Source organism: Dendrobates tinctorius, unplaced genomic scaffold (genome assembly GCF_039654945.1).
Source record: "Dendrobates tinctorius isolate UK_male_01 unplaced genomic scaffold, ASM3965494v1 ptg000007l, whole genome shotgun sequence".
NCBI classification, from domain to species: Eukaryota; Metazoa; Chordata; class Amphibia; order Anura; family Dendrobatidae; genus Dendrobates; species Dendrobates tinctorius.
The window spans coordinates 58,441,815-58,460,760 of record NW_027361675.1 but is presented as its reverse complement, the minus strand read 5'-3'; the positions used below and the strand labels follow the sequence as shown (position 1 = coordinate 58,460,760).

At 40.6% G+C, this 18,946-nt stretch overlaps 1 protein-coding gene across 6 annotated transcripts in view; it reads right to left on the bottom strand.

The window, feature by feature from the left end:
* AUTS2 (activator of transcription and developmental regulator AUTS2) overlaps nt 1-18,946 on the bottom strand; it is a 2,002,816-nt gene that overhangs the window by 1,447,237 nt on the left and 536,633 nt on the right. The window contains exon 1 of one of the 6 annotated variants that reach the window (XM_073575034.1): nt 16,024-16,319. The exons of the other annotated variants lie outside the window; for them this stretch is intronic. Coding sequence (XP_073431135.1) covers nt 16,024-16,071 — 48 coding nt within the window. The 5' untranslated portion in view covers nt 16,072-16,319. Of the gene's footprint in view, nt 1-16,023; nt 16,320-18,946 lie in introns of those variants that run through there. 6 annotated transcript variants of the gene reach the window in all.

The window sequence follows — 18,946 nt, the reverse complement described above, 5'->3', positions numbered from 1 at the left end:
GATTATAAGATGCACCACCATTTTCCTCCCAAATAAGAGGGGAAAAGTGCATCTTATAATCTAAAAATTATGGTATTTTGTTTGCTTATATTCAGAATCAAGTCAATAATGCTAATAAAAAAAATAGATGCTGAAGTCACATTGACATTGCTCATACTGTGTTTGCGTTAGCATCAGAGTGCTACAGATGTCTTTTCAGAGCAGTAGGTGGCTACTTACAATTCTTAGCCAGTCAATTAACTGCAAATTGAATTTCTTGGGAAAATTCTGCAAAGCTGGTGAATTTGAATTTTAAAAGATTCCCTCATAACTAATTTAATTATTTAGCTTCTATTACCGATTTACTATAAATTTACTGTAGTGAATGTAACAAGTTTCAATAAAAATATTTGCATATTTTATATATTTATAACTTATTGGAAAACAAAGAGTTAACATTTTTCGCCAAACATTATTGTCCAATTTAGGGTTGTATAGCTTCCAGCTTAAAGAGAACCTGTCCGCACGATGTTCTAATGTAAAGATGGGAGTGGCACGGTGTCTCAGTGGTTAGCACTCCAGCCTTGCAGTGCTGGGGTCCTGGATTCAAATCCCACCAAGGACAACATCTGCAAGGAGTTTGTATGTTCTCCCCGTATTTGAGTGGGTTTCCTCTGGGTACTCCGGTTTCCTCCCACATTCCAAAGACAAGACATACTGATAGAGATTTTAGATTGTGAGCCCCATCGGGGACAGTGATGATGATGTCTGTAAAGCGCTGTGGAATTAATGGCGCTATATAAGTGAGTAAAATAAATAATAAATAATTAAGACATGGCTGTAATGGTGCTGTGATATTGATTACATTGGGAACTTTGGTCAAGAAATGTTGCTTGGCTGTTGTTCTTTAATCGCAGTGCACGCTATATGAGAATTCACAAGTCTGCAGTCACATACGTCTTTAGTACAGAAAGCCGCTAAAAATGAACATACGTTTTTTACCTACAGATATTTTGCATCTAATGCAAGTCTATAGGGAAAATCCACACATAAAACTCATTGTACTTGCAGGAGACATTGACACAGGTCATACAGTGTAAAGAAAACCTATAAATCCCATCCACTTTGCTGGTACTGAAACATGATGCATTTTTTGGCAAATAAAAATACGCAGCATCGGAAACTGATTGTGTGAACATAACCTTTGGGTTCATAGACGGCATTGTATGATTTTTTCAGAAATAAATTTATATTAAAGTCTAATGAAAGATTCTCTGTGATTTGCCACAAATATTGCCTCCTTTCTTTTTGCAATGTTATGTTGTTGACATTTTATACACACAAGCATTTTTCGGTGCACTTTTTCCAGGAGACGTCCTTTATTTATTTCTTAATCTTCCCAGCTGTCACACTTCCTACCAATGCCGTTTGTTTTGAGGTCATCTCCTACTTGCACTCGGAAGAAAACTACGCTGTTGGCTCTGTTCAGAGCTATATCTGCAGCCAATTAAATATTGCTCACCATAAAAACTGCTGATTGTGCTGCTTAACATATAAAGCATCTGTCGATTTCATCACATACAATACAGTAAGTAGAATCAGTAACGGATTTCATACACTTTCTACAACAAAATTACTATCCCCAATAAGCAATAGAAAGAGAAAAACAATGTTATCACCAAGTGATATTTCAGTTTTTCTCTTGTAATAAATTTGCAAAAATGTCTACATTTCTATTTTTTTCAGTCAAGATGGGGTGCAGAGTGTACATTAATGAAAAAAAAATGATCTTTTATGAATTTAGCAAAAGGCTGCAATGAAGCAAAGAGTGAAAAATTTAAAGGAGTCTGAATACTTTCCGTACCCACTGCAGGTCCCTCAAACCACCACCATGTATTTATTACTATATGAATGCCCTACATAACAAGCCTTTTACTGCATATTGCAAAAAACTGGCAATATGTTAATTAGCGGGTGACTAGTCATGGAGGTAGCTGTTATCTCCAAACTAGTCATCCCACCAATCATGTTATCATGCCCCTGTGGACATAAGTGACATGATTTGCCATAGCGGCGTCACTGCTGGCTTATTTTACATCTTTACTTCCCTGCCAATACACAGCAAACCAGGTATACTCATGAAATTAGCATATCACTCTAAAAGTAATAAAATAGTTTATTGCAATATGCAGTAATCTTCTAGACCAGTGGTTCCCAAACTCCAGTCCTCGCGGACCCCAACAGGTCATGTTTTCAGGATTTCCATAGTGGTACACATGTGAGAGAATTCCTGATGCCTTGATGATACTTCCATCACCTGTGAAATACTAAGTAAATCCTGAAAACATGACCTGTTGGGGTCCGCGAGGACTAGAGTTTGGGAAACACTGTTCTAGACAATGCAATGGGATTGATAGAAGTGGTATTCACATAACAACTAATACATGGTGGTAGTTTGGGGGCCATGGGCAACTTGTCAGGTTCTATGTCTATGAGAAGTTTGGTCGAAATTATGTCGATTTTAGTTCTACGTGAAAAAAAAAGTATCTCCACACTCTCTTATTAAATACTAGGAAAATACGACTGCACTCAGAAGGCACACTAGTGCTGTCTGATTTTTCATGGACCCATAAACTTGCAGGACCAATTTTAATCAGACACTCGGCTCAATAAAAGACATGTCTCCACGAATTTGCATGAGCTGCAAAAAATCACAGACATGTGAACAGCCCAATTTATTATGATATCTACAAGTGCTATCCAAAAAAACCACAGATAACGCTCATATGCAAAAAACTGACATGTGAATGTGACATGTGATATGTGTTTTAGCAATTAAGAAAGTCAATTTCTTTCTGACAAAGGCTTCCCATGTAACTGCTACATTGGTTTCAGTTCTCATCATATTAAATATATATGATTTCTTGTCAATAAATGATTTAGACATACCTTTACATCATAGGTTAAAAACCCATTCCTGACCTAAGACTTCTTGCAGCTGGGAGTTTGCTACACTAAAGATATAAGCAGCAGAAATCTTTCACTTGTCCTGGTTAACTAGAATGTATGAACCTAAAGTCCGGTCTGCATAACTCACAGAGGATTGCCCAGAGTGGATGAAGCTTTAATTGCTTTTAGAAATATCAGCATACACTGCATATCAGAAGTTTTATATGTAATGAACACTAGCAGAGATCTTGAAAATGGTGAAAACGGAAAAAATGTAAATGACAAGGCTGCAGAACTCTTGTTCCATAGTGAGTAAAGAGGATGTCCATTACTTTTTGATTGATCACCTATCCTTTGGATGGTCATCAATCTCTGATCGACCAGGTTCCCAACCCCCACCAATTAGCTGTTATCTGTGTCGGTGGCAGCGGCCAACAGCTGGAGGTACTCACTTATGGAGCTGGCCATCTTCTGATAGTGGCCGCCGCATGGTACTACTATACACCTTCCTTTTATCGAGGTTTGGCAAATTTGCAGCACCAAACCTCGGCCACTACTAGGAAACGGAGCAGCTCATTAATAACTGATCAGCGGGGGTGCCGGGTGTTGGACCCCGACTGATCAGACATTGATGATCTATCCTAAGTCATCAATCAAAAAAAACTTTCTATACCTTCAATACCAACAGATAAAATGCATAAGGGCTGTATATATGTGTTCATTTTGTGTTGCTATTATTACTACTCTAAGGCTGGGTTCATATTGCGTTAGGGGGGCTGCATTTAATGCATTCGTTACACAGGGGCACTAGCGCTATGTAAAGGATGCGTTAACGCCCCCATAGACGACAATAATGTAGCGCATCGCTAACACATGTCATGATCGGCATGCGTTAGCGATGTGTCGTCATTCTGTGACGGACCCTCGGACACGGTCTGCAGCGTTCGAGGGTCCATCACTGGTCCATCTGCGCTAGCATGATCACATAACATGATCAAAAAATAGAATAGGGTTAACGCAGTCCGGTAACGCTATGCGAACCTGGCCTAAGGCTTAAAGATATTACACCTTGACCTCAGTCAATTAACCAAGAATAGGTCAAGTTTTTCTTCCTTTTTTTCTTCCTGTTGCTCACATTTCCGAAGAAGTAAACCACAAAACTCTGCTCATTAATCTTTTACCGTTTTTGTAACCAACTGTAAACAAATCCACTTCTTCAATTATTAACAAGCGTTTCTAGACCCTTACACTACAATAAGCCAAGAAAGGACACAGGCATGAAAACAAACACCCTATTATCAAGATTAATGTAGCATTTTGTCTGTCACATACCCAGATTGGAAATCGATAATTTTCTATTTGGCTGCTCGGATTTCAAAAAAAGAAATATGTTTTATATTGTATCCTGTAGTTTTTGTGGCATGAACCCAATATCCTCATTGCATTTAGAGTGTGCACTTGAGAGGAAAGAGATAGCCACACATAAATCTGCTTCAAGCATCTCTTGCCCTCTCAAACACAACAAATTCCTTCAAGGCTCAGGAAAGTGTCATCACAGTTCATTGCTCAAGGACATGTAAGTGGCAGCCTGCCTGCGTCTACAGCCGCAACATTCAGTCCACTCCTGGCAGCCTTTTCGGGAAAATGCTAGATAGAGAAAGATGCAAACATTTTCTACATAATAATATGCTAAGATTTCCGCACTGAAAAAACATTACATCACTTCTTAGACTTTACTATATTTTAATATGAATAGCAGTACATGTAGGTGCAGTATGGACAATAGAGAGATGGATGGATGGATGGATGGATGGATGGATAGATGGATGGATGGATGGATAGATAGATGGATGCACAGATACTGTTGATAGATACATACAGTAGATATGCAGAAGGAATTAAGTGTAGCTCAAGCTATGAACCATTCAGGTTAAATACATAGTCAATTAGCTTTTTTATACATATGCTCTCAATATACAGTATACTATGGTGCCTTGAGCTAAAGAATGCCTTTTTCACATCACATTCGGGTGATCACTATTGAAAGAGAAAGTTTCCTTCTCTCAGATGCCAAGACTGAATCCTTCTTTTGATTAAAAAAGATGTACAAGACTGAAGATCTCCTGAATGTGATAGGAAAGGGACAGAAGAGAACTGAATAGACACACTCGATCATGAATTCCTTTCTACAGGTTGACTCATATCTGAAGTTTGCAGTCAGATGGAAAAAGAAATTCCCAAGGAGTCAGGTAAGTCAGTAAAAGAACTTTCTTTGCACCAAAGAGCATGTTTTGCAGGGACAATATATATTAACAATAACAAGTAGTTAATAAATACCATAAGCATAACATCAGTTAGGCTCGGACTGCACCACAGGAGAATCCTCCGGTAGGCCCCTGTGAAGCAGTGCTAATGAGTAGGGCAGAAAAAGTTACCATTAATCTTTCATTAAACAAGCTAGCCAAATTAATATTACATAGACATAACAGTAATTTTGTGCACTAGGGTCAGGTTATTTTTGCATGTAGCTGAATAGAGGGCCCTAATAATCAATATTTGTGTTGGGCCTTTTCCAACCCACTCTGACACTGACATCATTGAAGAAAGATATGACAGTTACGCGCCCACCAGGTCCGTGGGGTACCCGGAATTGAACCAGACAGTTCTATGGGGGAGGTCACGGGGCCATGATCTGTTTCTGTGGCCCTGGCTGTGTCATAAAATAGACAATAGTTATGTGGTGTTTAATAAGATAAGATAAGATAATCCTTTAATCGTCCCACCATGGGGAAATTCAGAGCATTACAGCAGCAAGGCAGGAACAAGTACAGATACAGATGCATAAAGGCATTACACTGACAGTAGGTAGGTACATATATGAAAAAAAAAGATATAACCAAACTATCACAAACTTTGGATCTATCAGTTCACTGTTTGGGTCATTCTCCGTTTTGGACAGTGCTGGGTTATACAGCCTAACTGCAGCAGGAAGGACTTTCGATAGCGCACCCTCTCACATTTAGGATGAAGTAGCCGGTCACTGACAGTACTGCACATCTTTGTCACGGTCTCATGCATGGGATAGGAATCATTCTGCACCATGTAGCTCACCTTGGCCAGTATCCTCCTGTCGCCTACTTCCTGAACTGGATCAAGGGGGCATCCCAGGACAGAGCTGGCCCTTCTAATCAGTTTGTCCAGCCTATTCCTGTCCCTGGTTGATATGCCACTACCCCAGCACGCCACACCAAAGAAAATGACTGATGCCACAACAGAGTTGAAGAAGGATGCAAGAAGTGCCCCCCTAACTCCGAAGGCTCTCAGCCTTCTGAGTAGATAAAGCCTACTTTGGCCCTTCCTGTACACTGCATCCAAGTGATGGGCCCAGTCAAGCTTATTATTGAGGATCACACCAAGGTACTTATAGGTGTCGACTATTTCAATGTCATTTCCCTGAATGTTCACCACTACTGGTGGATTTTTTCCCTTGCGAAAGTCCACCACCAATTCCTTGGTCTTCCCGGAATTAATCCTAAGGTGGTTCCTCTGACACCACTCCACAAAAGCTTGGTTAGTATCTCTGTACTCTCTTTCATTTCCTCCTGTGATGAGGCCTACTATTGCAGAGTCATCAGAATACTTCTGCAAGTAGCAGCCAGATGAGTTGCACTTAAAATCCGCAGTGTACAGTGTGAAGAGAAAAGGGGCAAGAACTGTACCTTGAGGTGCCCCTGCATTGCAGATCACCGTGTCTGACACACTGTCCCGAACCTTTACAAACTAAGGTCGGCTTGTGGGGTAGTTAAGGATCCAGGTGGAGAGTTGGAGGTCGACGCCATCAAGGCCCAGCTTGCCCCACCCGTGGTGTTCGGCAATGGGTGGCTGATGCTGCGGTTTTTGTCCACTGGTGCTGATGGTGACGCAGCAAAGATGTCTCAGCTCCCCACTGGTAGAGGGGGCCCCAGGGCAAACATATTTAATTGTTCAGATGGTGGTGAACATTGGGGTGCAGAGAATAAGTGAAGGGCACAGAGAGGTGCAGTTTTCTTTACCTGTTACTTGAAAGTAGATGCAATCTGGGGTACCAATTACAGATGACAGGAGTCCGGCTTGCCTGGAGGCATTGAGGGGATTCACCCTGCCAGGTGGGGTTGGGGACCTTCCTTCTGCACTCTCTTTTCGGGTCCCTGCTGCTTGTAGCTAAGCTGAGGCCCTCTCCTGCATGATGGTTTCTTACCTGTATGGTAGAAGGCGTGAGCCTATATCATGGGCATTTTCCTTTTCACTGTCAGACCCGGGCTCGTGGTCTGCTGCCGTGCCTTAAGGTGTTCGGTGCGGCCAGGGAGCTTGCAATTCCCTGCCCTCCAGATTTGGCTGTCAGGGCATGCAGCACCCGCCCAGTCAAAGACTCTGGCATCCCTTTTTATCAGTGCTCCACTATGGGGTCAGCTATATGCAATTTTTAATTCCCCAGAGCCCTTGTCTCTCCTCCTGTCCCTTCCCTCTCTACAGACCAACTGCTCCTCTCTCACTGTCTTGTCACAAGCTCCAGCTGGCTCCCATTTCCATGACAGCTCTCCTGATTACTCTCTTAGCTGACTTCTTTCTGACTCACTAACCCCACCTGCCGGCCAGAATTTATAAGGAAGCTCCCTTTTCTGGCCAGGAGCAGGAATTGACATGTACACTCTGTTACCTGGTATGGGGACCCCCCTGCCTCCAGGCATGACATCACCCATTAGAGAGAGGCAATGTCACCGTGGCAACTGGACTCTGGGGTGCCACAATAGCTTTAGTCTGTCATTCACAGGAGTGACCCTACACAAGAGGGGATAACCTCTATTTACTCTTATTACAGGAACTTAGAACCATAGGGGGCTTCCTGGAAGAATACTGAGAGTGTCATTAGTGTCATCTCAACCTGGTGAGCCAAGCTTCAAATTGTGGGCAGAAAGGCGATTGTAGCCAGAATGGATATTTCCTACTTACTACATGGAGGGGGTGCTTGGAGACACAAAGTACATAAAACACAAGGTGATCACCCTTAAATTAGCTCACGGTCCAATCACAGACCTGAAACTTTAATATTATAATCTAGGTTGTCCCGAAAACCTGAGCCCAGGACTATGCATATAAGAGATGGGTTACATAATGAAAAGTGTTTGCTTGTGGAGGTTGGCCTAAACTGAGTGTGATACATAATCCATTTCTCCTTCCCTCAAGGAAACAGAAAGATAACTTTAGACTGAACCGTTTAGGTATTTCTGTTATTTCTCCCTTTTTATTTCATAACTGTTTTTGCATATTTGTGTGTCACTTTATCTTTACCTTGTTATATTTTTTCTTGCAAGCACTATACTTTTCACATTAAAACTTGAATCTTTAAGAAGTTTGCTCCTTGATTGCTAAAGAATCCATAGCTTTTAAGAGCGTGTGTGACTTTTTGATTGTCAGACAGTGGTGTGTATGTTTTCTCTGAATTGTGCAGCATTTCAGAGTGAAACATACCTATCTAAAATGACAAAGCCGGACTATGAATTCTGCTGAGTGGTTGATGGGGGGAAGAATGAATCAGCTGTCAGGTTAATCCTCTTACATGATAAATATAACCTTTTGTGATAAGTTATGTTGTAAGTCACAATAGCCTTTACTACATCATTACTTCATACTGCACCTGAGAAGAGAATGGAGAGGTCAGGACATGCATGGCAAGAATCCATTCACAACAAAGCAAATTGTGCCCGTTCTCAAAATGTTTCTAAAAGTATGCTGTATTCCATTGGTTTGCAAGTTTACATGTAACTGATTGTGAATAATTTCTAATACAAAAGAAATGTGACTCTTTCAAATAATTTATAAAAACCCATAACAGCTTTTAATAGGCAACTATAACTTAGTTTAACTTTTGGTCTTCTTGTTATAATAAATTGTCTAACCTCTGCCTTTTATAACGTTGTTGGATCACTCAATAAACTGACTTGCAGGATTCGCTTTCTAGTTGTTAACATTTGTTTGGTTACATGCAGAGATTGTCTTTGCTTCTGATGGGAACTAAGGCCTCTTTCACACTTCAGTTTTTTAGCATCAGTTCAAATCCGCCAAAAAGTCAGAGAAGCGGATCCGTTTTGAACTGATGCGAACGGATGGCACAGGATCCGTTTTCAGACGGATCCTGAAAATGAGGAAATATAAAGGAACTGCTGGCCGGGAAGGAGAGAGAGAGAGAGAGAGAGAGAGAGAGAGAGAATTTTGTCCGGCACCCAGAAAGAATTTCAGGTTAAATCAGTGTCTGGAGGATCCGCCACAGAAAAAAACGTTGCAAGCTCCGTTTTGAAATCTTTGAGGATGGTGACGGACAGCAACTTTTGGCGGATCCTCACAAAAAACGAATGCAACGGACAGCAATCCGTCACAATCCGCCATTAATGCAAGTCAATGGGGAAAAAAACGGATCCTCAAAAGAAAATTGAGGATCCGTTTTTTTCAAAACCTGGCGGATTGTGACTGATTGTAAAAAACGGAAGTGTGAAAGAGGCCTTAAACTGCAAACATCTGGTTTGCTTTCTCAACATGAAGAGGAAATGACATGCAGGATTATTTGTCCAATTGCTGAATACAACTCAAAAAAATACATGCTGTAAGCTTAGCTTCTCATTAATGCTTAGACTCCTGCCAAATGTAATTATATAATGGACACATCACACATTTCAAGTCCTACATATTTTTATTTTCTAGGAAAATGAATCCATCAATTTAAAAAGTGAGATTAAATTTGTCAAAAGAATGGAAATAAGAATATCTCAACTTTTTCTGAGATATGTTGCTGCAATCAATTCCTAAATTAGTTGATTATTACAAATTGAATGGTAAAATATCTAACTAAACTTCCGATATAAGTTCTGTTGTGAAAAAATAGGGTTAGGAGAGATTTATAAATCATTGCATTTTTTTCTTTACATTTTACGCAGCATCCCAACTATTTTGGAAATGGAGTTGTAAGATTTCATTTGTGATTGTCAGGGAATCCTATTTTGCGATCCCACTTTCCAGTTCCGGTTAGGAACTTGAAGCTCTCTGGCACCCCCTTACCCTCAGGTCAGTCAGGGAACTACACCTAGGATAAGTAGTTGCCGGAAAGGCTGCCTTGCCATGTACTGGCTATTGGGCACTCTGCAGTAAGGGCGGTATGTATACTACATATAAACCTCCTTTCCGTCACTGCCAGAGTCTCCAAAATCCCCAGAACACTTTGCTGCCACCAGCTCCTTGTTTGAATTTAAAGCCAATATCAGGACAGGAGCCCACCCACAGTGTAGCGTAATTTAGTGTGGAGGTCATGGCAGTTCGATTATAGAGCAAGGTAAACTAGACTAGTAAATTATACAGATTTACTCCAGAAAATATAGACAGTGTTTACAAAAACATAAAAGATGTTACAAAAGAGACAATATACAGTATATACAGACAGTTAGAAATAAATGGAATTAAAATAAGAACTTACACATATTAGTCACTGGTACGCCATGTGACGGAGGGAGAGAGAGTTTCCCAAGGACAAAGATTCAGTCCACAGCATGGATGGTAGAAAGCTGTCTCCCCAGGTCTGAACAATAGCCTCATTGAGCCTTCTAGCCTTATGCCTTTTCTTTGCTGACCTCACTGTATGGGAGGAGCCAGGGAGTGTACTCCCCTTTTTAAAGTTACTAAAACTTATAAGTGCCATAACTCTGGCTGCGAGGCTCCCAGAGAGATGACAGGAGTATCATATGTTTTCTTACCAAATTATCTTTCATTAAAGACCAAGCATGCCGCCACTGGGAGATAAAAGCAGGCAGAAATCCTTTTCTCAATTTCTGGCAGCCACACAAGCTTCAAAACCCACCCGTGGATAGCTTTAACTATGCAGATTCCAAAAATATAGGTTTCCTGCCTCTATGATTTTTCTGGGTTATTATATTCAACAAACCAGATTTATATGGTCAAAAGCCACATTGTCGAGGGACTGGGAAAGAGTGGGATAGAATTACATACAGGCAGGGAGAGAGGGAACTGCAGATGAGAAGCTCAGTGTGACACTGCACAAACATGATGGGGAGGGGCAGCACAAGCTCTGGAAGTGTACATAGAAATTTAAGAGTTATTCATATTTCTGACAGTGATCATTTTCCTCCAGTGATCATAAGCCAAAAGCCTTGAAACAAGACCAGCTTAAAACATTTTATTCTTTCACAGCAAGATAGCCTACATTAGTATACATGCATTTTATTGTAAACAGGAACTGAGAAAAAGTCATAGCATAAAATTTCTACTATTTAGTAATAGTGACTTATAATGAATGAAATGTTTCTGTGACATGTTCATAATTAGAGATGAGCGAATACATTCGGGTCCCTCCTAATTCGGCAAGCTATAGAGCTTGCCAAATAAGCTGCAGAGGGAACCCGGATACCGGGATCACTCCTGCTGATCAGCTGTTCGCAGCTGTGTGATAGTCACAACACATGCATAGAGAGCATGTTTGTTGGGTTCTTCATACATGTGTTGTGACAGTGAAACAGCCGCATCACATAAAGCTATGGCGCTGGACAGCTGATTATCGGAAGTGCTCCAGGGAGCCAGGTTCCCTCTGTAGCTTATTTGGTAAGCGCTATAGCTTGCCGAATAAGGAGGGAACCGAACATATTCGCTTATCGCTATTCATAATCTACATTCCTGTTGAAGTACATACGATTATCAAGCGAAGATTGAATTGATTCATATAACCCAGCTTTACAACATCAGGTCACAAACAATAGTGTAATTTGACATTTAAATTTGCATAAGTCAATGGCTTGCACAATGCTAAGTTATCTTAATTTTTTTAAAATTGAGATGACCTCCTGTGACAAGTTAAGGTACATTGTGAGTCATGATAACCTTTGCTACATCTGATAGGGAGTTTCTAATGAATGAAACTGATTAGCCATAACGTGATATACTGTATGTGTGATGGAAAATTTGTTAAGACCTGTACTCTGATGAAAGCAGCAGGGATGTAAGAAAAATAATATTATGTCATACAAAGTAAGGGATGTGGTGGAAAGAGCAAGGAGTGATATTCAAGAAAACAAGAAGCTGTGGAGCATGGAATAGGTCAATAGTTGGTGTTGGATTTAAGAAGAATAAAGGCTGAGTTATGGTTACATCCAGCTCGAATTGAGAATATTTGGATTGCTGGAGATTTCAATCGTATTGGGGATTCCAATCAGTGAAGCAGCAGCAGCCGGATCTATCATTGAGCTTTTGTAAGAGTTGTGCTTTATCAAAATTCAACCAGGTGAGCAATAACTGTACCACATAAATGCACTATCTGGATAATGCTCTATATGTGCTCTCTGTCCTCTTTAAGCTCTCCTCAATATTTGGATAGTGAAACTCTTGGCCCTTTTGGACTGTGTTAGAGACTTATGTGCAACAATACTGTATATCATTATCATTATTATTATCTGGAAATGTGTCTAAATAGACTGGATTATAGTTGCTAAAGATTTAGGGCAACATGTTACATTTTAGGACCCTTTCCCAATGCTTTCTTTCCAATATTCAGTGGCTCCATTGGGGCTTACGTCCGAACCCCAGCAAAACTATGTCTAGCTGTCCACCTCCAATAGGTATATGTGGATGAAAATTATTCACAACAGAGCACACGGTGACTCCGTATGCATCATTGCAGTCAATGGCCTTGTTTGTGCATGCACCCAAATCCCAGTTTGCATGGGGTTCAGATGTAAACCCTGATGGGGCCACTGAATGTGGGAAAGAATACAGTGTGAAAGCGCTGAGGACAAATTGCAAATTTGTACTGTATTGTCTATAGAGTTAATTCATACATTAAACTGTAATAGAAATCTATATCAGATATCCATCAGCTTGTGCCAGCTTGCAGGTTTGTTTTCTTCCTACAATGGATACTGGTGCCACCTCTTCAGCACTTGACTGTTCATATGATTTAAAAGAAAACTTGATTCAGGTGTGAATCAGCCCAGGCAACCCTTCTTCTTTTGCTCACTGGTCAAGTTCTGATGCCTATTTTTTGACAGTGGACAGGGATCAGCATGGGCCCAGTCTGTTACTACATACCACCATATGCAACAGCTGCAAAATATTATGTGTTCTAACACAATTCAATTAATTTTTCAGCAAGTTCTGCTTTTTTACTGGTGTGTACTAGAGAGCAAGCCTTACCTCTCCTTGTACAGAAATAAATCTAAATCCTCTCTGATCCTGTTGCTAGTTCATAGATTGCCCTCCATGGGCCACTTTGGTAGGGAATTAACCACTGCATACTGGGAACACCCCACAAGTCCTTCCATTTTGATAATGTTCTGGTGTTACCGAGCCAATACATGTTAACAGTTGCATGGGCGGGGAGCCCCTGGCCAGATTGCCCTCATGTGCGGTGGGCAGGGAGAGATCCCTGCACCTCTGCTGCCTACAAGAGAAAATGGCAGCGGAGCTGCAGCGATCTGTCCTGCTCACTGCCGGACCACGCTTCCTGTCTCTGTCTTAGCAGTCAGCGGTGCTGCTGGATGATGTCATCCAGCACCACGGCTGATGGCTGTGCCTGAGAGAGGAAGCTGCAGGTAAAAGTGATGCTGTGGGAGAGCATGTGGTGAGGTAGGTGAGTGAGTGAGCGTGAGAGTGTGTGTTTATGTGTGTGTGTAGAAGAGGAGAATGATGGGGGTGATTGCAGAGAAGGAAATAATGGGCTGGTGGGGAGGAAGAAATGATGGAGGAGGTGGAATGGGCAATGATGGGGTAGTGGGGGACAAAGCAATGATGAAGGTGGTGGAATGGGCAATGATGGGGTGGTGGGGAAAAGACAATGACTGTCGTGGTGGAAAGGATGATGATGGTCATGGTGGAAAGGACAATAAAGGGGTGGTGGGGAGGAGGAAATGATGGAGATCGTGGAATGGGCAATGATGGGGTGGTGGGGAAAAGGCAATGATGGTGGTAGTGGAAAGGAGAATCATGGTGGAAAGGACAATGATGGGGGTGATAGGGGGAGGAAATGATGGAGGTGGTGGAATGGGCAATGATGGGGTTGGGTTGCTGGAGGAGAAAACAATGATAGAAGTGGTGGAAAGGGTAATGATGGGGGTGCTGGGGGAGAAGGCAATGATCGGGGGAGATGACAATAATGGGATGCGGGGGGAGGAGGACAATGAGGGGTGTGGGGGATTGGGAAGGGAGGAAGGGGATTTATAATGGATTTAGGCTAAGTTCACTTGCGTATGGCTGGTCTGTGTATGGCTGCATGCATCCTCCCTCAAGCTTCGCCTACTTCTGCATGCATCCTGCGTTGTCCTTCATACCTATATTTAACATTGGGTACTCAGGGACATGCGTTGTATGCCGAAGCGTCCGCATGCGGCGTTTTGACGTACCCACCGACCGCACGGGAACGCAACATGTTCAAGAAAGACAAGGGTGTAATTGTTTCCTCTTTAGCATATGGCATCTTTTTCAATAGTTGGTTCAGTTATATGGCCTGTTCAAAGGAATATTCCATTTTGAAAGCTTGTTTATAATAGTTGATAAAATGCCATTTACACATCAGTTTTTCTCGTATGAATGCTATCCGTTTTTTCCCATATTTGTCTCGTACTTATGATATTCTATGGGGCTGTGCAAAGACATGCCCAATTTTGATCTGGTGGGTCGGACCAAAATCGGCAATGCAAGTCTTTGGATCCATGACAAAACTCCATGACCACTCTCTGATCAAAGTCTGATTAGAATAATCTGTTTATTTTTCTCGTATGTGGAAAATACTAACGTCTGAATGAACCCCAATTCAAAGTGAAATACAGTCAGTCAAGAGTAACATATAATGTATGTTTAGAATGATGAACATATTTATAGTTTCTATTATACTTTTCCTCTGATTGTTCCACTCCTGATTTTTGCATAAAAATACTGATGTAAAATACTGACTCAATATTGAACATGTGAACACAGTCTCATAGCATCCATGACTTGCTATGTGTCTCACTTTACCTATAATTTCCTTTGATTTTATCAAGAGAATTACAGGGATGCTTCTCATGGATTTGTACAATATCTCTGGAGCATCAGTCTTTACAGGTTGGTAATCAAACTCTGATATCAATAGCAGTGATTACTAAAGCTTTCTTTGACATCTAAAATGTGTCTTTTGTGCACTTGCCTTTAAACTTATGTCTGTGAACCAAAATCAATGTTTGCAAGTATACATTAGAGAACAACATATTAAATAGTCTCTTTTATTTTGAAAATGACCAGAAGATAAAGATGCCTCCACGCATACAGATATTCAGTGAGAAATGCAAAACTCTTCAAAAGGACCGGATGACTTTTTTTTTTGTAATATACTGTATAAACAGAATTTTCCCAATTTTTACTTTAAAAACAAATAAAGCTTTCCATGCTTTACATTTAATATAAATCAATATATTTAAGTATAATAAGTGATAATCAGATATGAATACAATGCCAAAATGTTATTATCTAATAATTTCTAATGCCATAATTTGATTGTTTCATGCCAGATATATCTCATTTGCCAAGTTTTTCAGTTATAAATGTAACATAAGGATGTACTGAATGATTTTATCGCTACCCAATAGCTGTTATTCTCTCATAATTGCACAGAAGAATCACCTAGGGAATAAAATGACCTCTGCGGTAATCGTGAAGCCATACCATATTGCCAAACATTACCATAAAATCCACTACTGCTACTGAATAAATCATAGATACTGTACATAGCAAACATACTGCATTATGTCTAATGCATTTCTTATACAGAAATAAGGGAACCAAACATATCTGCATTGTTTGCTTCATAATCCATAGGAAAGAGAATTAAATAATGTCAAACCACAGATGTCAAATCTAAATGTCCCAAGATAAGATATCAGATTGAAATTCTACAAAATGTATCATTAAAGTCAAGCTTACCGAAATACTGTAACCTGTCACTCTACTAAAGTACCCGATGATTGCCCAATCAGGAGCCACACATAGCACGTAGCCAAAACCACAGGCAACAGTAACAATTTGATGGCTTACCTTTTCTGCGTACTTGAACTTGACATAAAACCAGCTGGACTTAATCATTGTTACCCAAACTGATGTGGAAAGTTTGCAGAAGAGTGATCTACTAAGCGATTAATAAGTGTTTATCCGTATATGTGGGTAACACAAGAGTAGGGGACGTAGCTTTCAGATCCTTCTAAGAACTGCTGCGATCTCACTCTCTCCATCCAGTGTGCGGGCTCTGCGCTGTGTTTCTCCGTCTGCTTGGCTGCCTGACAGGAGAATTCCTCAAATGGACTTCAGCAGCATTCATCACAAATGGCACATGTCAGTAAGCCAGGAGGAGGCTGGCTTCAGACCTGGCAGAATCCCATGAGAACGACCTCCCTCCATTTAGATGAATAATGAATTCCTGCACTTCCCTCCAGACACAGATTAACACCTGGCTAAACATTATTCTGACAACATGCTGCCCAGTCAGGGATCACAGCGAGAAAAGATTAACTCTTATAAGCCTTAATAATGCTCTACTCTGTTGCTCACTTTCAGTCCACCTGTACAAAAAAAGAAAGACTGGTGAAGGAAAACTGATGATGTATAAATCCTATTTTTCAGCTAAGCTATATATTTGGTTAAAACATACAGAATACCTTGAGTAAAATTAAATAAACACTTTTAGGTACGCTTTGTCAATGTCACAAAGCTTACAGAGAAAAATAGGAGGGTAATGTTTACAAAAAGCTTATACTAACCAAGAGTATAATCAGACATTTTTTAATATTTTGTGATTTTTGGCAACGGCAACTGAAATAGACTATGTCAGTAAAGAATGATGGTTCAAAGTAAGTCCCACCTTTGTCACGACTCTGTTGTTGGGTATCTTGGGACCAAAGGATCCTTCCCTGACCCTAACGCTAGAGGCACCCGAGCCTGCCCTGTTCCACTGGATTACTTCTGATGGACCCTCAGTCTTCCCCTGGGAAGAGGGGAGTAGTAGTGTACCATAATACACCAACCAGACTAACAAGGCAATACAAACAGGGAAAAAGGAAAATAGCAATTACACAAACAACAGAGGTATACACCGGGAAGTGGAGGATGGGGGAAAACCAAAGTAGGGGAAGAAGAGGATCAGCACACACCCAATATCTTGCAACAGTCTCAGAAAACTCCACCAAACACCTTCTTAAAAAAAACAACCACAAACCACCATCTCCAACCATGCAGCATATGCTATGCTACACTGGCAATGAGTGCTTGTCAGGGCCCCGATTACATAGGAGATGGGAGTGGCTAACAGTGAACAGCTGAGAGCCTTAATGCAAAAAACTTCCAAGAGCTTTCAACTGAGCAGATTAACCCCTGCACTGGTAAAAGAAACCTGCACTGTTTAATATGAAGGTGAAGTGCTTCTAATCATTACAGGAGTAGGAGAAATCAGATGCTGTGGTATTCTGGCACCTTTCTGTTGCGGTAAACCTGTGACAATCATTTAAATACATCTTTCTGTTAAGGGGAGAAAATATGGCATATAAATATATACAAGAATCAAAATTATAAGTTTATATGGATGCTTTGCTGAATATTAGAATCATGTAGCTTTAAGATATTTCTGCTGTACCTTGAGATTTGCTGATGCTGACATGGATTTTAGAAAGTTGCATAATCCACCTAGTTCCATCGAAACTAGGTTAGGCTAGAAGCAACTATAATTTGCGTAATGATTATATAGTAACAAAGATAATAATATAGAGCATATGAGATCAATAGTAATTTGTGATATCAATAGTAAATTGTGATAATCATTAATTTAGAAAGACCAATGATGTAATGCACTAAAGCCACCCGTTTTTTGCTATAAAATGTTGTACATTTCTGGAAATAAATCAGAAATCATTTGAGAGACAATGGCTTGCATCTGTCCTGATTTCTCCGGCCATAAATCCTCACATTCAATTTGGAAGCAGACAATTAAGATGACAACGCACGCATTCAGTGTGCCATAACATTTCCACCTGTTTATTTTCCATCTATCCCCATCCTTCTCTGGTTCTATGAGTCCAGAGCTGTCAACCAAACCAGGGAGGGGGTAGATATAGATGGAAACCAAGCAGGTGGGAAAATGTATATAAATGATTGGCCCCACCATGATGCACAGAATAGTGGGACTTAGTTTGAATGGTCATTCTGGGCTGACAGAGTCCTTTTTACATTTGAGACCACATTCACACATTCAGTATTTAGTCGGTATTATACATCAATATTTGTAAAACTAGGAGTAGAACAATTAGACGAATGAGTATTAAAGATACACGTGCACGGCTTCTGAATTTTTCACCCTCTACTGGTTTTGACTTACAAATACTAATGTAAAATACTGACTAAATACTGAACATGGCCTAAGGTTTAAATACCTGACGAGACTGTCAACTATAGTTAACCAAGATGACAAGTTCCTTTCAAAGGGCTTCCTAACCTAACCATCCTAACCTCCTAACCTCCATAGTTGCTGGCTGCTATTGAGTAGTATGCCCTTTAGGTATTTACAGTTTTGACCAGCAACATCATTGTACTGCTGACTGAACTGAGAACTCTCCAATGCTGCTATACAAGGCAGCTTTGACTCCACAACATTGCTAGGGGCATAGTGGCATTGAAGCTGGCCGGGTTCAGTGTTTCAGTGATAGAGCAGTGCTTAGTAACTCATTTGGAAAGAGCTTGTAAGCACTGTTGCATGTTTATCCACCACACTAGTGGTCAGTCCCCTAGGCAATGAGTAAACAGTTAAAAACTAAAGCTGTAGTTATCAGGAGAGGTCTGAGGAATTTTAAAAAATCAGTAAATTGTAAAGTTGTTTGTTTTCAGAGGTGATATCAAATGGGTGTAAGAGAGTTAATAGCCTATCAATGAAGATGGAAATATCCCTTATCATACCCTCTGATCATCGCATGTGTAT